The sequence below is a fragment of the Pseudorasbora parva genome, chromosome 5 (genome assembly GCF_024679245.1).
Source record: "Pseudorasbora parva isolate DD20220531a chromosome 5, ASM2467924v1, whole genome shotgun sequence".
NCBI lineage: Eukaryota > Metazoa > Chordata > Actinopteri > Cypriniformes > Gobionidae > Pseudorasbora > Pseudorasbora parva.
The window spans coordinates 41520957-41539862 of NC_090176.1; the positions used below are offsets into that span (position 1 = coordinate 41520957).

Genomic DNA, 18906 nt, shown 5'->3' on the forward strand with positions numbered 1-18906 from the left:
TCTAGGTTATTGATTAAAAAAAATGAACATGAACAACTTATGTTAATATAGGTGTAGCTAAAATACGAGATTTTATCATTACTGCAACAATGTGTTACAATTGCCCTTGAGCCACAGATTCCAAATGTAAGCACCTTGTTTGTCTGGGTTGACATACTTTTCTGTTAGAAAATAAACATATTTCACTAAATTTAAATGTAAAACTACATTATCAATTATTAGTGTCACACATTAAACAATGTGCTTTTAAATAATTAATAATCAAGATGGCCGAACAGCCGGTGCCAGGGTGTAGTGTCTGACAAACAAACAAAAACTAAAGCTTTAAAATTATAAAGATTGACTACTGCTTGTGGGTTCAGATAAAGTGTATTATGACTTGAACCATCAAGTTATCATTTAAAGGAAAAAAGAAAAAGAAAAAGAGCGCCTAATAATGCCAAAAGCAAATCAAAGACGAGGCGAGTTGTCGGATACCGCGCCAGCAAACCAAACCTGCCTGGAGGGAAAGGGCGCTGGGAGCGCCGATAATACTTCAGAAATACTGAAAGAACTCAAATTATTTCGAATTGAAACGGCTGGAAACTTTGGTGTGCTGAGGAAGGAGGTGAGCGACATCAAATTAAATCTGGAAGATTTAAAAACAAGGGTGACTGACGTCGAACAGAGGATTGCGGACAACGAAGACCGTAATATGGATCTGACTAAGGTGCTGTTTAATGTGATGCGTAAACAAAAGTACCTTGAGGAGAAGTGTGAGGGTCTGGAAGGCCGTTCACGGAGAAATAATTTAAGAATTTACTCTGTACCGGAGAAAACAGAAGGAAGTAATATGATTGAGTTTATAGAAAAGCTTATTCGTGAACAGCTTAATATCCGGGAAGAGATTTACATTGAAAGGGCGCATCGCGCCGCAGTAACAGGTGTCTCCAAGGGACGTGTCGCGGACTTCACCAGATCAATCATCGTTTGTTTCGTAGTTTTAAGGAGAAACAACGAGTGTTACATGCTGCATGGTCTCTAAAGGAAATTCGGATCAAGGATCAACGGATATATTTTGATGAGGATTACACCACCGAGGTTTTTAAAGAGCGCGCAAAATACAGGAGCGCAAGGAAACAACTCCAGGAGCGAAAAATCAAGTCTCGCATTCTCTACCCCGCAAAACTCATGCTGTTTTTGCACGATGGAAAGACTAAAATTTTTGAAAACCCACGAAAAGCAGCTGAGGGTCTAAAGGACTTTGGCGTAACAATGGAAGTTCCAAGAAAAGAGCCGGATTGGGACTCTGCGCTGCGGGCTGTAGGATGGCAGTCCCCCCGCAGTAGAAGCAAATATGCTCCCGCTGGGGAAATAACAGCCAGCGTTGAATCTCTTCGACTTTCCTTGGACAATTATGAAAAAAATGATAAGACAGATGGTGAATAAGGTATGTGGAGATTACATTGTGGCAAGCACTAATTTGTGTAATTGAGTGCAATGTCAGCAGTGTGTGAACATATCTGTACACAAGCTGAAAATTCAGAAGGATGTGTCTATGATTATGATGAACGTGATTTGGAGTTAAATTTATTTCCAAACATAAATGATACATGTAAATATTATACAGATGCAGAATTTATTAGTAATATAGAAACAGTTGGTTCATTTTCTCTTATTCATTTGAATTGTAGAAGCCTGTATTCGAATTTTAGTAAAATACATGACTATTTGAACACATTACAAAATAAATTTACTGTTATAGCCTTGTCTGAGACCTGGTTAACGGATACGAAAGGTGCGGAATTTTATTTTCATGGTTATGAATTGTTTCATGTTAATCGGATTAATAAGAGAGGAGGGGGGGTTGCTTTATATGTTAGTAGTGATCTGAAATGTAAAACAATTGAGTGTATGACTACTGCAATAGAAGATGTAATGGAATGTTTAACTGTTGAGATTGAAATGAAGAAACAGAGGAATATTGTTGTCACATGCATATATAGAACTCCAGGATCTAGCATTACAGTATTTAATAACAAGCTGGAGCAATTATTAGTTGGAATGAATGAAAATAAAGTGTCTATGATGTGTGGGGACTTCAATATAAATCTATTGAATGTGTCTAATCATACTGGTAGTTTAGATTTTCTAGATTTAATGTATAGCAGAGGCCTTTATCCTACTATTACTAGGCCTAGCCGAATAACCTCCAGTTGTGCCACATTAATTGATAACATTTTTGTAAATATATTGGAAAAAACGGTCAAAAGTGGTCTTTTGATAAATGACACAACTGATCATTTGCCGATATTTGTAACTTACTTATGTGAAGTAAAAACAAAAAAAGAAAAGTTTAGTAAAGTTATTAGGTTGAGAACTGAGGAAAGACTAAATAGATTTAGGGATGATCTTATGAAAGAACACTGGGACAATGTTTATAGTACAAATAATGTAAATAAGGCTTATGAATTATTTTTGGAAAAGTATCTATGGTTATATAATACACATTGCCCAATAGAAATATTGAATGATAAAGTAAGAGATAATAATAAACCTTGGTTAACGAAGGGTATTTTGAAATCTTGTAAAAAGAAAAATAAGCTTTATCGAAATTTTGTAAAATATCGGACAGTAAATACAGAAAAAAAATATAAAGTTTATAAAAATAAGCTGACTAATATAATGAAACGTGCAAAGAAAGATTATTATACAAATTTGTTGATGGAAAACAAAAGCAATATCAAAAGAATGTGGAAAGTTTTAAGGGAGGTAATGGGCAGTAAAGTGAATCATTGTCAGCCATTACATTTAATTAATGAACAGAACGTCGAGATAAGTGGTGAAAAAATGGCTGATGAATTTAATTCTTTTTTTGTCAATGTTGGTCCAAATCTTGCCAAAACTATACCACTATCTAATGAAAACAAAAGTTGGACAGGTGAAAGCAGAGTCATGAAATCCCTTTTTATAAATAAAGTTAGTGAGAGTGAAATTATTTCCACTGTCTCCAAATTAAAAAGTAAATTTTCATGTGATAGTGATGGCTTAGATATGTATATTGTGAAAGAAACTATACATTGCATTATTAGACCATTAAAATACATAATTAATTTGTCTTTTAATATAGGTCTCTTCCCAGATAAAATGAAGGTGGCTAAAATTATTCCCATTTTTAAATCTGGTGACCGGTATAGTCTCACAAATTATAGGCCTATATCTTTGCTTTCTCAATTTTCAAAAATTCTGGAGAAGCTTTTTCTTAAAAAAATGGATTCTTTTCTTGAAAAACATTCCGTAATAAATGATAATCAGTTTGGGTTTCGAAGTACCCGCTCAACAGCTATGGCTTTGATGAAAATCACAGAGGACATTACTACAGAATTGGAGAATAAAAATCACACAGTTGGAGTTTTTATTGACCTTAAAAAGGCCTTCGACACTCTTGATCATGGTATATTGATATCTAAATTACAGACATATGGAATTAGAGGTGTAGTATTAAATTGGATTAATAGCTACTTAGAAAATAGACAACAATATGTAGAGTATATAGGCCATGAATCAAAGTTGGAAAAAATACTGTGTGGAGTCCCTCAAGGCTCTGTGTTGGGGCCCAAATTATTTACGCTATATATTAATGACCTCTGTGAGGAATCAAAGATTTTACGGTTTGTTCTTTTTGCAGACGATACTAATTTTTTTGTTTCAGGGAAGAATTTAAAATTATTAATGAAAACTATTGAACAAGAATTGGTCCTACTTCAGAAATGGTTTAATAAAAATAAATTGTCGTTAAACTTACGTAAAACAAAATTTATGCTGTTTACAAATAAAAAATGTCTTGATAATGTTCGTTTGACTTTAAATGGAATAAATATTGAAAGAGTGTCAGAATTTAAGTTTTTAGGAGTACTCATTGATGAAAAATTTAAATGGAAGTCACACATAGCTTATGTAAGAAGTAAAATTTGTAAAAACATTGCCGTTTTGAGCAAAGTAAAGATTATGTTAAATTATGAGGCAATGAGAATCCTATATTGTTCCTTTATTTTGCCACATTTTATGTATTGTTTAGAGGTATGGGGAAACTCTTATTTCACTAATTTAATGCCTTTGTTTATTTTGCAAAAAAGGGTTATAAGAATAATTAATGGAGTTGCTCCAAGAGTACATACTACAGGACTGTTTCTGAGGTCAGGACTGCTCAAATTGAAGGATTTGGTTTCTTTACAAACTATATTAGTTGTATATAAAGCAAAACACAGCCTGTTACCGCATGGATTGCAAACCCTTTTTACTTTAAATAGTGAGACAAGTAGAAGAAATAATGATTTTAAACAACCTTTTGCTGGAAATACCCTCAAACAGATGTGTGTTTCAGTTTCTGGTGTGAAAAGATGGAATTATCTAGAAAATGAATTAAAATGTTGTTCAAATATTCTTCAATTTAAATATAAGTATAAACAGAAGATATTTAATCTGTACAAAGATGAATGTAAAAATTGTTAAAATTATAACAACAATGGTTTCGTCGTTGTTTTTGTTTTGAAAGTTGTCATTATTATTGTTGTTTTTGTTTGTTTGATCTTGTTTAAGTGTGTGTGTGTGTGTGCGTGTGTGCATATATGTATGTAGGTGTATATATGTATGCATGTATATATATGTATATGTATATGTATATTGTGAACTTCGAATACCAGACTTGGAAGGATTTGCTTCAAGAGAACACTTCACCAGGCCGGTTTTCAATGCAACAACTTAACTTTTATTTTTCATAAAGCAGGGGAGAGGGGAGTGGGGAGAAAACTTTAACTCAGGCTTTTCCTTGGCTAGGAAGCTCCTTATGGCACCACGGTTATTTCTGGAAGGGAGAGGTAGAAGAGATGTCGGGTTAGTAAGGGAGGTTCAGACTACTCACATCCTCTTGCTTAGGCCTCTATTCTCCAGGATCTGGTGGGGTAAGGTCACTCCACTGGGGGGCAGTTTTCCCATACAGCACACAGCCTCTGCTCACCCTCCTTGTTCTTCTGCCACTGTGGCTGCTTAGCCCTCTTTTATGTGGCTGCTAATAGCCCAACAGCCTGCAGCTGAGGCTCCCTGTCAGAGGGAGAAATTGTGCACACCTGTGTGGACGCTATCCCTGGTCCTGAACCTCACTGTGCAGCCCCACCCTTATGTCCTCCTCTGGTGGTGCTCTCCAAGGTGCTGCAGGTGAATGTGCTGGGTTAGGTGTTGTGAGCAGCCATGTTTCCTTCTGGCCCCCACATACCCCCTTTCCCAGCTCCAAGCTTCCGCTTGGAGTGCACGTCCCAGAGCAGTCGTGCCTCCTGGACATGGCATCTGCATTCGCATGCGAATTCCCAGCCCGGTGTTCCACCGTAAACCGGAAGTCCTGCAACTGAAGAAACCAGCGAGTAATTCGTGCATTTTTACCTTTGTTTTGAGACATCCATTTCAATGGGGCATGATCCGTTACTAAGACAAATTCCCTACCCAACAGGTAATATCTCAGTTTTCCAATAGCCCACTTGACAGCCAGACATTCCTTTTCAATTGTGGCATAGTTCTTCTCGGAGGCCAGCAACTTACGGCTAATAAACATGACTGGGTGCTCCATACCATCCTGCAACTGAGAGAGAACTGCCCCAATCCCTACTTCTGAGGCATCTGTTTGCAGAATAAAGGGCTTGTTGAAATTTGGGGCTTGCAGGATGGGTTCGCAACAGAGGGATTGCTTTAGCTTGAAAAAAGCCTGCTCTGCTTCTTTGGTCCATTTTACCTGATTTGGGAGGTATTTGCGAGTCAGTTCAGTTAGCGGGGTCGCTTTTGTGGCAAAGTTCTGAATGAATGTTCGGTAGTAACCAACTAGACCAAGGAAGGTTCTTAACTGTTTCTTGGTTTGAGGCCGGGGCCAGGTAAGTATGGAATCAATTTTCTTAGGCTGGGGCTTCACATTTCCCCTCCCCACAGTGTATCCCAGATAGTTGGCCTCTTCTTGGGCAAGGGAGCACTTGCTTGGGTTTGCTGTGAGAGTCGCTGACCGTAATGCCTGGAAGACGGCCTCTAGATGGTGAAGATGTTCCCCCCAAGTCTTGTCGTGGATAACAATGTCGTCCAGATATGCGGCCGCGTACTGCTGGTGGGGCCGAAGGACTCGATCCATGAGCCTTTGGAATGTGGCTGGGGCCCCATGGACCCCAAAAGGAAGAACCCGGTATTGAAAAGCCCCGTCAGGGGTGGAGAACGCAGTCTTTGGTCTCGCTTGAGGAGTTAGGGGTACTTGCCAGTATCCTTTTGTCAAGTCAAGGGTTGTGATAAATCGTGCGGGGCCCAACCTCTCAATTAGTTCATCTATTCTTGGCATAGGGTACGTGTCAAATTGTGAAATCTCATTCAACTTCCTGTAATCATTACAGAATCGTGTGCTCCCATCTGGCTTCGGGACTAGGACGATTGGGCTTGACCACGCACTTTGGGATTCTTCAATAACGCCTAACTCCAGCATTTTCTTTACCTCCTTCTGGATAGCCTCCCGCTTAGCTTCTGGAATCCTGTAAGGCCGAAGTCTCACAATCTTCCCAGGTTCTGTTACTATATCATGGTTTATAAGAGATGTCTGTCCGGGGAGATCAGAGAAGATATCACGGTTTCGCCACAACAACTCCCGTAACTCATGTTTTTGGCGGGGGGAGAGCTGATTACCCATTTTCACATCTGGGGTTACCGGGGAATGGACACTAGCTGTGAGGACATGGCTTGGCGGGGTAATCGGTTCATGCCACGGCTTCAAGAGGTTTACATGATAGATTTGTTGGCTCTTTCGTCGGCCGGGTTGGCGTACTCTATAATTAACTGGGCCTGTCTGCTCTACAATTTCATAGGGTCCCAGCCACCGGGCCAGGAATTTGCATTCATTGGATGGGATTAGAACTAATACCTTCTCTCCAGGATGAAACTCTCTGATCTTGGCCCCTCTGTTGTATAACCGTGCCTGCTGTTGCTGGGCCTGCTGCATGTGCTCTCTTACGATTGGCCAGACTTTCGCCATTCGGTCGTGTACCTGTTCAACATGCTCAATGATGGTGCGATGGCATGATGGTTGCTGTTCCCAGCACTCTTTGGCGAGATCCAACATCCCTCGAGGTCGTCGTCCATAGAGGAGTTCAAAGGGTGAAAACCCAGTGGAGCTCTGTGGGACTTCTCGGACAGAGAACAAGACATATGGTAACAGCTGATCCCAATTTTTCCCATCAACATCAATCACCTTCTTTAGCATTTGTTTAAGAGTTTTGTTAAACCTTTCGACAAGCCCATCTGTCTGGGGGTGAAAAATGGAAGTCTTTAGTTGCTTCACCTTCAGTTGTCGACAGGTCTCCTTCATCACAGTAGACATGAAGCAGGAACCTTGGTCTGTAAGAATCTCATCTGCTATCCCCACCCAGCTGAAGAGTTGGACGAGTTCTCTGGCCACCGCCTTTGAGTTGGCGGATCGGAGTGGTATCGCCTCTGGGAATCGGGTAGCATAGTCAAGGATGACTAGAATGTAGCGATGTCCCCGGTTGGATTTTGGCAGGGGTCCCACAATGTCCAATGCAATCCTGCTGAACGGGGTTTCAATGATCGGCAAAGGAACAAGGGGATTTCGATATGTTACCTTGGGGCTGTGGAGTTGACATTCTGCACAGTGACGACAATAGTCTTCGACGGCTTTCTTGACCCCGGGCCAATAGAACCGGGTGAGGACCCGTTCATAGGTCTTCTCTGGCCCCAAATGGCCCCCCAGCAGGTGAGTGTGGGCTAGATACATCACTTTGGAGGCATAGGGCTTGGGGACCAACAACTGTTCTATAATTTCACCTCTTCGCTGATCCACTCTATACAACAACCTATTCTTGACCATGAAATGTGGATACATGAGCTTACTCACCCCATCTTGCGGCTGGCCTTCCACGACCTGTACATTCCCCCATGCTTGGCTCAATACCGGGTCTTGCAGTTGAGCCGTGCCAAACCGTCCACGTCTCCCTCCCTGTAGGGTTTCTGCTGGGGGAAATTCAGAGAACACTTCATGGGATTCTATGTCTTCAAGGATCTTTACCCCTTCTGGACTTTCTGAGGCAGTGGCCGTGGGGTCAGAGCTGCCCTCCTTACCTCTACCACCATCCAGGGGGTTTTCAGGGCTCGTAACTTCAGTGTCTGTGGTCTCTGCAGAGGTTTGCGAAGGGCGTAGCTTGGACAGATGGTCTCTTCGTTTGCGTCGGGTAGGTCTCTTCCCCTCAGCAGCTCGGTCCGTCCAGTACGCTGAAAACACCTGACAATCTCGGCCGAGCAAGACAGGTACTGGCAGACTGTCCACAACTCCTGCTCGTACTTGAAATTGGCCCCGGGGCGTGACCAGGCTCACTTCTGCAGTGGGATAGTTTCGGGAATCCCCGTGAATGCAGGAGACGGAGATCACTCTTCCCCTGATAGGCCCTGCAAACTCTGGTCGGATCAGTGTCACCATGCTTCCCGAGTCTATGAGGGCTTCCGTGTCCTTGCCCCCAATCTTCACAGGGACCCTAGGGGCGGCCACGCTCTCATGAGCCCAGCAGGTTGTAAGGAAATGGCATTGGAGCTTCGCTGATTCCGAGGCACTGGCAGTGGGCATGAGTTCCTCTTGGCCTGGGCAATCCCGGGCCAGGTGTCCCTCCCTTCCACAGGTGAAGCATCGAAACGGAACAGGATTTCGCAGCAGTCTCTCATCTCTCCAGTTCCCTTGGGTTTGTAGTGGTCTTGCTCGGCCCGCTTCGGGATACTTCTTAGGAGGCTCTCGCTCTTGTCTCAGTCTCCAAGGGGGGTTTTTACTTACTTCAGCCTTCATTAAGCTCACCGTCACCTGGTGGTTTTCTAGGAGGGCAACTAATGCCTCTACATTTTGTGGTCCTTGTTGTGCCACATACTTTTTGGCATCCGCAGGGAGGCCACGGGTGCATCGATCAATCACCATTCTCTCTACAGCAGGTGGCCCATCCCCTTCCTCTAGCCAGCTTCTTACCATGCGGGTTAGTGTGGTTACTTGGGCCCGTGCTGGAAGAGATGCCTGGTATTCCCAGCTATGAACGCGCTGGGCCTTGGCGGGCAGGCTGAGCCCATATTGGGCGAGGATTGCCCTCTTGACCACTTCATAATTGGTTGCCTCCTGAGCTGTGAGGTCTCGGCATGCCTTCTGTGCTTCCCCGGTCAGTAGAGGGAGTATCAGGTTCGCCCAGTCTGCCCGGGGCCATCTCTCTCTTTGGGCCGTTTTTTCAAAGAGATCAAGGTAGGTTTCAACATCATCTTCTCGAGTCATTTTGGTCAGATAGTCTTGGGGCCTCCTACCGTGTGCCTCCGTCCTTCGGCAGAGCTCCGTTACTGCTGCGTTTAGTGTGGTTTGGGCTTGCAGTATGGCGGTCAGGGCCTCCTCCATTTTCTTGCGGTTTCTTGTTCCTCCGGCCTGAATCATATGCGGGGCTCAATTCATGCCCGCATTCTCCACCATATGTGAACTTCGAATACCAGACTTGGAAGGATTTGCTTCAAGAGAACACTTCACCAGGCCGGTTTTCAATGCAACAACTTAACTTTTATTTTTCATAAAGCAGGGGAGAGGGGAGTGGGGAGAAAACTTTAACTCAGGCTTTTCCTTGGCTAGGAAGCTCCTTATGGCACCACGGTTATTTCTGGAAGGGAGAGGTAGAAGAGATGTCGGGTTAGTAAGGGAGGTTCAGACTACTCACATCCTCTTGCTTAGGCCTCTATTCTCCAGGATCTGGTGGGGTAAGGTCACTCCACTGGGGGGCAGTTTTCCCATACAGCACACAGCCTCTGCTCACCCTCCTTGTTCTTCTGCCACTGTGGCTGCTTAGCCCTCTTTTATGTGGCTGCTAATAGCCCAACAGCCTGCAGCTGAGGCTCCCTGTCAGAGGGAGAAATTGTGCACACCTGTGTGGACGCTATCCCTGGTCCTGAACCTCACTGTGCAGCCCCACCCTTATGTCCTCCTCTGGTGGTGCTCTCCAAGGTGCTGCAGGTGAATGTGCTGGGTTAGGTGTTGTGAGCAGCCATGTTTCCTTCTGGCCCCCACAATATGTGTAGGTATGTGTATGTATGTGTATGTGTATGTGTGTGTATGTGTATGTATATATATGTATATATATATATATGTATATATATATGTATATATATGTATATATATATATATATATGTGTATATATGTATATATATACATATTTCTTTTTCTTTTTCTTATGTTGGTGAGGCCATCCAATTTGTGACTTTTTTAATATAAGAATGGGGTAGGAGTTTATAAGATTTTTTTCTTCATCCTACTCCTGTTCTTTTTGTCATGGAATGCATTTTTGTTGTGTTTGAGGATTGTTGTTGTGGCATTTCATGTTGCATTACCATGAAAAGAGAATGCATAAATAAATAAATAAATAAATAAATAAAATAAAAATACAATGAATATCTGATGTCTATCATGTACTTATATACACCCCCCCCCCCACACACACACACACGCACCCCAAAAAAGAACACTTAAGTAACATTATTAGATACTACAGCAATAAAGTGATTACTTTGTAGAAGGCTTTCATTTGAGATACAGTGGGTATGATTTATTTTTAAGTTTTAAAATTGCCACCAATGGGTATAATTTATATTATTATAAAATAATAATTTAATAATTAAAGGATTAAAAGGGATTTAAGGGAATAATGATAAAATAAGTTCTAGCTCTTGTATAGGCTAATAAAGTAATCAATTTAAACCATTTGCCCAAAACAATTTTTTTTTAAATGTGCACAAATTCACTCTTATTTGTATGTCTAATATGCAAACTTTTTTCCTTGTCGTTACATTTATTTATGAATTAAATGTATCATGATCGTATTTTTTTCACTTCAATTTCCTAAAAAGTTGTTTGCATCCCGCATCAATGGCTAAATGGCTGACAAATGTAAGTACTTGCTAATATGTCAGACTAAATAGGCCTACATAGATATATGTCTCTACTAAATAGTACTTATTATATTTCAAGGCAAAGTTTTGATGTTTTCTCTTTTTTTCTTCGTATTTTTTTTTTTTTTTTTGTGCCTTTTTTTTTGTTTGCGTGCAGGTCTATATTTGGGGCAGTCAATATAAAATACCAACACAGTCATAGGGGAGTTCCCTTGTGACTTTTTCTACGACGTTTCCGCGTTCGCGAAGCGCTCAACATTTCCTTGAAGAACCCACCTGTTTACCCGTTCAGTCATGATCACTGGATAAGATAGCTGACATTCGTGCCCTAAAGGACTTCATTCATGAGCGGAAACTGGACCGTGCAGCCATCTTCAGACTTCTAGGAACATCTAAAGCGCCTCTCGCCGGATCAGGTCTATTGTCTGCGCGCAAGACTTTTGAGGGAAGGGCTAAAACGTGACTGCTGGCTACTCTGAAAACATATCAGGTTTAGCCAGGTGCATTGTGTGAACTTCTCGGGAGTGTCTTTCTCATAAGAGGCAACAGGTAATTATTTGGAGTTTTGGTTTAAATGCTAAAATTACAAATCAAAGAATTTAAATCTCTATTTGTGTACAGGTAAAGTTTGATTTATGAAGTGTAATGTGGATTATGAGTCATTGCTGAAAGGTAGGAGAGGCTGGGAAATACAGACCATAACAGATCTTGAACTACATGTCTCATATATACTCTAATAATACACATTAAATAGTTTAATTTATTCCAGAATTGTGTAAATGAGTTGTCAAGCAGAACTGTTGTTACCTATACAACTACTTAAGTGAGTTGTTGTAACAGTAATAGAAACACAAAGAGGTGTTAAATCACATTCACAATTATAATATACAATTTTTATGCAAGGCGACTTGCAGTCCATTCAAGGTCAGTTCAGTCCATGCGAATCTCTTGGAACTGAACCTGCGACCTTGCTTTTGCTTGCATCGTTTTCTCTACACAAAACTTTTAATTTCAAGCAGAAAAATATAAGACATAAACATATAAGAAATATTTAAATCATTACAGAAAATAAATTGTGAACACATTTTATGTATATAGTTTTTTTTTTTTTTTTTTTTATGCAGAACTTTCTAATTAAGATTGTCAGTTCTGTCATTTAGCAATCTTAACATGATCACACACACACACACACACACAAAAAAAAATACTCAAGAGTCAATATCTACTATCACCACAAGAGTATGATAAGATGATGGTCTTGGACGATAGTAGTTTTAAACCCTGTGGCATATTTCTGATTGGTTAAACAGATGATGTTATCTTCACTATCATCTCCCTTGAATTTCCCCTATATTAGTTGAATGTATCAGTTTTAGTAACCATTGCTTTCGATATGATTACATATTATGATATGTTACAATATAGATTCATTCATAGATTTATTTAAGCCTAAATCAATAGGCTTTTCTTAAATCAATACCTTTTTATTTTTCTTCCCAGCACCACTATGAGTCAATGGAAACAAATTCAACAACTGGATATTAAGTTCCTCGAACAGGTGGACTATTTTTATGATGACAACTTTCCAATGGAGCTGAGGCAGGTGCTGGCCAACTGGATTGAAACCCAAGATTGGTATGGGGCTTTTTTGTACATTTCGGATCAGAATTAGTATTTTCAATGTTTATTAAATCACATTTTAAATATCCATCCCAAAGCAATCACAGAAAACTCACCCTAAAATATTTTGATTTTCATAATACAAATTGGTAACACTTTACAATAAGGTTGTTTAATTTGTTAACATTAGGCAATGTATTAACTAACATGAGCTAACCCTGAGCAATACAAGTGTTTGTTAATGTTAGTTAATAGAAATACAGCTGCTCATTGTTTGTTCATCTTAGTTCACACTTCACAGTGCATTAACTAATGTTAACAAATACAACTTTTGATTTCAATAATGTATTAACAGATGTTGAAATTAACATTAAAAAAGATTCATAAATGCTGTAGAAGCGCAGCTCATTATTAGTTTATGTTGACTAATGCAGTTAATTAATGACACTTTATTTATTATATGTATTATATGTTTATGTTTGTAACACAATTCCCATGCATATGTATTATGTATCTTCATAAAGCATTTTTATCTTCCTCGCCACAGGGAAACAGCTTCAAACCATGAATCTATGGCTACTGTACTCTTCAATAACTTCCTCATTCAGCTGGAGAGGCAGTGTTCTCAGGAGCAGAACTTTCTTCACAGGCACAACCTAAAACGAATATTTCATCAGATACAGGTAACAGATGCACGCTGCCTTTCCCACCCATCTGATGCAAACCTGATCATAATCATTTACATCAATGAAACCGTTTTTCTTGCACTTTGAATGACAGTGTTCTATCAAAAGCAGTTTCGTTTAGTGATGCCTCCATGTCTATTTTTACTCATGTACTCTGAGAAGTGAAAGAAAAGGAAAGTGCGCATTGTCGCATACGCACTTGTGAAGAATCCTATGACTGCTTATTTAAATGCAAAAACAGATGCTCATATTTTCTATGTGACCATTTAGCAGGAAATAACTCATAATGCTCAATATTGAGATTTACAGTAATAGTCATCAAGCTAATATATGGAATCTGTTGTGATTCATAATGCAAGGAAAAGTTAAATATGAATTATTGTTTGTGCTGTATTCAGTTGTCTCAACGGAAGCTTGTGTGTGTACCCAGTTGTGGTTTCATTGACTTCAGTGGAAACAATCCTAAACAATATTTAGCACTGAGGTCATCTGCCTCACATACAGTTTACCACATTTACTAAGGAAGCATATTTACCAGCATTCTATAAGAAATTGCTGACATGAAGGCTAATGTAACATACTATTTTGAAGTGTTAGCTAAAAAAGTTGTTATTGTAGGTAGACTACAAGAAAATTAGAGTACAGGATGTCGAAGAACCCCAAATTCACTGACAAATGCTGACTGGCCAAACTCTCAATGTATTTCTTTCAGTTATGCAGTATTTTTATGAGTGGGTGCTGTGGGGATTTCTCAGTAGATGAATGCGAAGAAACTTCCACCGAAGAATCAAATGTCAGGGGTTTCACTTGTTTTTAAAAAAAATTATATAACTGTCTGTAGCTGGTGTTGCCATCCCAAAACACAAAATGACAGAGGACAGTGTGGGGAGATGGCTTTTTATTTTATTATTCACATAGACTGTATTTAGGAAGGCTGCACAAATTATTATTATTATTTTAAATTTTTATATGGAAAAACCTCTAGAAATATCATTGTCACTATTGCATGAAAAAAGAAGGTCTAGACGAAACACCCACAAATGTTTTTTGTCTACAGACAGAGTTTCAAAATAACTTGACAGATGATTTATATTTTTTGTAACATCTAACAAATGTCACTTAAACCCCTACATTTTTTGAGACTCTGCAAAGTGTGAATTTCCAGGAAAATTCACTCAAAAGTAAAAAGTACACTCTTCTAAAACCATTTGTTCGACGACCAGACCAAAATAGGCTGAATTTTCAGTAGAAATTTTTCCTTCTGCCATATGCATTCACATCAACCATTAGGTTGGACATTAATTATTACATTAAACATCATTGCATTGTATCTAGTGACTAAAATGTCAAAATTTCCAGTAGACGCTGGAAATTAAAGTTCTAGGAAAAATTGGCTGACAGGCAATTTGTCTGTATGCTTTTTTTCATGTGAGATGAATACTGGTGAATATACAAATAATATTCATACATTTTCTATATAATACATAACGCACTCCCTGGGAATTGCATGATCTGATGAACTACAGTAATGCTTTGTCTGCGTTTTTAATATCCACTTTGAAATGAAAGTAGACGCTGGAAAGCTGGAAATTAAAGTTATAGGAAAAAATGACTGACAGTAAATACCCAACACCATTTACAGGAATCATGTTTCATGAGGAATGTGGCATTACAAGGAGTTACAGTAATCTTGTAAAGCAAAAGTTAAAATGAATAATGACATTTTAGTCACTAGATAAAATGCAATGATGTTTAATGTAATAATTAATGTCCAACCTAATGATTACATTAAACATCATTGCATTGTGACTAAAATGTCATTATTCATTTTAACTTTTGCTTTACAAGATTACGTAACTCCTTGTAATGCCACATTCCTCATGAAACATGATTCCTGTAAATGGTGTAAGCTTTAATTTCCAGCTTTCCAGCGTCTACTTTCATTTCAAAGTGGATATTAAAAACGCAGACAAAGCATTACTGTAGTTCATCAGATCATGCAATTCCCAGGGAGTGCGTTATGTATTATATAGAAAATGTATGAATATTATTTGTATATTCACCAGTATTCATCTCACATGAAAAAAAGCATACAGACAAAAATACAAATGCAAATTACAGCTAATTAGATAGCACTTTATTTTATAGTCCTGTTCCCCTTGTATATACAATGTAATTATTATAATTATTACAATAACTGGGTTTTAATATTTATTTAATATTTATTAATACAATAATATTTTGAATATTCCAATCTAATATGATTTCTGACCTGTAAGGTTGCCAGAATAATAATCTTACACGGTGTGTTAATAGGCCAGAGGAGAACTGGCACCCCGACTGAGTCTGGTTTCTCTCAAGGTTTATTTTTCTCCATCACGCCCTGATGGAGTTTTGGTTCCTTGCCACTGTCGCCTTTGGCTTGGCTTGCTCAGTTGGGGACACTAAAAATATGATTAAAGTTATTCAACTTATTATACAAATAAAATGTATGAATTAGGTCTTATTTAATTCTATAAACTATAATACTGATCTGCCAACATTTTCGCTATATGATAAATTAAAACAAGCTGATAACATCACTGTTTTCTCCAGTACGGCTGTACAGCCAAATCTAATTTTGTCGCAATATTATCCTGTTTGACACTGTGAAGCTGCTTTGACACAATCGTGATTGTAAAAGCGCTATATAAATAAAGTTGATTGATTGATTGGTTATAACTTGGTACTAACCTACCCCTAAACCTAACCTTAACCCATGTAGTTACCTTACATTACCTAGTACTGCCTTAGGTAATTACACTGTAAGTGCACATACTTTAAAATAAAGTGCAACCTCAAATTATGTTGTAGATTTTATTAATAATACATCATCAAAGTTCTATTGATTGTAAATCTCTGCATAACAATAATAAACCCCTATCAGTGGCGTGGAGTCTGGGCATGTAGATATGCACGTACAAATGGGCCCGGGTTAATAGGGGGCCCGTGGCTACCCATGGGGAACTTTTAATTAAAACGAGGGAATTCATTTTTAATTCATGGCCAAAATGAATATATATATATGTGTATGTATGCATGTCATGTGTAGTCAATTTCTTGTTTCTTTGTAATGTCTAATTTCTCTGTAATTTTTAGTGTGCGTTTATAATTTTTTTGCACCTCTCTGTCATATACTAACTCACTCAGTCGTTTTTTTTTTTTATGCTGCATCGCCAACTGTTGGTTACGGTGAGTGTTTTTACGGTGAGACGCCTGCAAAAAAGGCTACATATTATTTTTTCTACTCAGTTGTTGTAATAATGAGATATTATGTTTTTTATTTATTAAAAATACAGGAAATTGGTTAATTAAACATTGATCATCATCAAAATTAAAATACAATTTATACAAAACGAAATTAACTTTAAAGAAAGATTAAAAAAAAAAAACCACCTCAGTGTCAAAATCATGTCTGTCTTCCAGACATTTGCACATCTGGTGATGTAGTCTTACTCATTCTGCTCACTTTTCATAATCAATGTATGAAATATATATATATATATATATATATATATATATATATATATATATATATATATATATATATATATATATATATATATATATATATATATATATATATATATATATATATATATATATATATATATATATATATATTATAGGCCAATATTTAATAGCCTAACTATGTAAATAAATTGGCGTTTTCTTTAACCCATAATCGACTAAGGCGCCGACGCACTTTTTCCTTAATGCAGCGGAAACAACTCAAAATAATTTGTCATTTTTAGCCATACAGATAAGTTCAAGACATAATTATAAACTATAAAATGTCTACTTTTATTTGTGTACACTCACAATAACAACCAAAGCTGTGGATTCTGGGAACAGATTATTTTGCATGCACTCCACTCCAAACGCAGTCTTTTTTTCAAAAACAAAATATTTTTGTTTATCTGATTAGACATCCACTGTATTATCCATTTTCACATTAAAATGTATTTTTACCTGTACATTGAAGTGTGAATAGAACTTTCGGTCTCATGTCAGTGAGTAAATGCTGTTGTATTGTTCATTCAGGTGAAATACAAGGCAAATCCTATCCACATGGCTGCCGTCATCTGTAACTGCCTGAGGGAAGAAAGACGCATCTTATCCACAGCCAGCATGCAGGAACAGGTATTGCCAACACAGATGTGACAAACAACATGCCAAAACCACATATACCCTGTGCCTCTATGTTGTTAACCAAACTTCAGAGATTTGCAATGTACTCACATGAGTGGGGTCTAAAAGGGGCTTCAAGTGACCTTTTGCACTAACTAGTTAACATGGCCAATATTACAAACGTACTTGTTGTTTGATTTGTGATCTAATATAAGGCAGAACTTTAAAGGGATAGTTTACCTAAAAATTTAATTTACACCATGATTTACTTACCCTCAAGCCATCCTAGGCGTATATGACTATCTTCTTTCAGATGAACACAATTATTATTATATTATAAAATATACTGGCTCTTTCATGCTTTATAATGGTAGTAAATGGCGCTCCTGATTTTGAACTCCAAAAAAGTGCATCCATGCAGCATAAAAGATATCCAAAAATATCAGGCTCCAGGGGGTTAATAAAGTCTTTCTAAAAAACCCTTGTGTAAAAAAAAAATTAAATCTTAAAAAACTAAAATACTAGCTTCTGGCAGATGGCCTACACAAATTGATTTACACCAAAATAATTTCTGGGATTTTTGGGTGAACCATGCCTTTACATTTTTTTATTCATTTCACATTGTCATGTTTCTTTGTTTTTTCACCCCCCCCCCCCCCTCCTCCAAAAAAAAAAAAACTTTGTATACATTCTCCCTCCAGGTTAAAATGATTTTGAATCCCAGATTTTCCATGTGGCTCCTACTGTATATTTTGATCTTCTGTTTTCCGTGTTTCCTTTTCATTAACGGCAGGGACCACTGGAGAAGTCAATGCAAAACTCAGCCGCCTTGGAGAAACTTAAAGTTCTTGACAACAAAGTGGCTGTGATAAGAAGCAGTGTTCAGGTAATTCACATTTAGTATTGGTTTATTATAATCATTACAGACATGTGAAAGGGTGCATGCATGACATGTGATGTTATTCAATATTCATTACTCAGATGCTGGACCAGGCTGTGAAGTATCTTGAAGACATGCAGGATGATTTTGACTTTCGCTACAAAACGCTCCAGCTTCGAGGTGAGCTAGAGTATGACCATGATTACCTGATTCCAAAATGTCTCCATCATAACATTTTCTGATATAATATAGCAAATAATATAATATAGGTATATGAGAGATGTTTTTTTAAATACATCTAAAAAATACATCCTCTAAAATCCTGTAGATCCAGTTGAGAGGAACTCTTTATCCATGAAGCAAGAAGTCACTACACTTCAGGAAATACTGAACCGCCTGGATTTTAAAAGAAAGGCAAGTGTTACTCTAAGCTCTTTTCTGTTTCACTTCACAACCATTTCCTCTTCTCGTATGTTAAAGGTTTTGTTTATTTACGTAGTTTTGTACTTTTTGATCTACCCTGGGAACTTCCTCTCTCAGACGGGCGGTTTTGCGTGATTTTCACACATCTTTGCTCTGATGTG

General features: G+C 38.3%; 2 protein-coding genes across 2 annotated transcripts in view; one reads left to right on the plus strand and one right to left on the minus strand.

The window, feature by feature from the left end:
- The window catches only part of wdr75 (WD repeat domain 75), a 44166-nt gene extending 32825 nt beyond the window's left edge, over nt 1-11341 (minus strand). The window contains exon 1 of the mRNA XM_067444342.1: nt 11243-11341. The gene's annotated coding sequence lies outside the window, so the exon portion shown is untranslated. The remainder of the gene's footprint in view (nt 1-11242) is intronic.
- Nucleotides 11342-11375: 34 nt separating this feature from the next.
- Nucleotides 11376-18906, plus strand: part of stat4 (signal transducer and activator of transcription 4) — a 47893-nt gene continuing 40362 nt past the window's right edge. Inside the window, exons 1-7 of the mRNA XM_067444825.1 lie at nt 11376-11515; nt 12467-12601; nt 13134-13269; nt 17356-17454; nt 18236-18328; nt 18424-18502; nt 18651-18736. Coding sequence (XP_067300926.1) covers nt 12474-12601; nt 13134-13269; nt 17356-17454; nt 18236-18328; nt 18424-18502; nt 18651-18736 — 621 coding nt within the window. The 5' untranslated portion in view covers nt 11376-11515; nt 12467-12473. The remainder of the gene's footprint in view (nt 11516-12466; nt 12602-13133; nt 13270-17355; nt 17455-18235; nt 18329-18423; nt 18503-18650; nt 18737-18906) is intronic.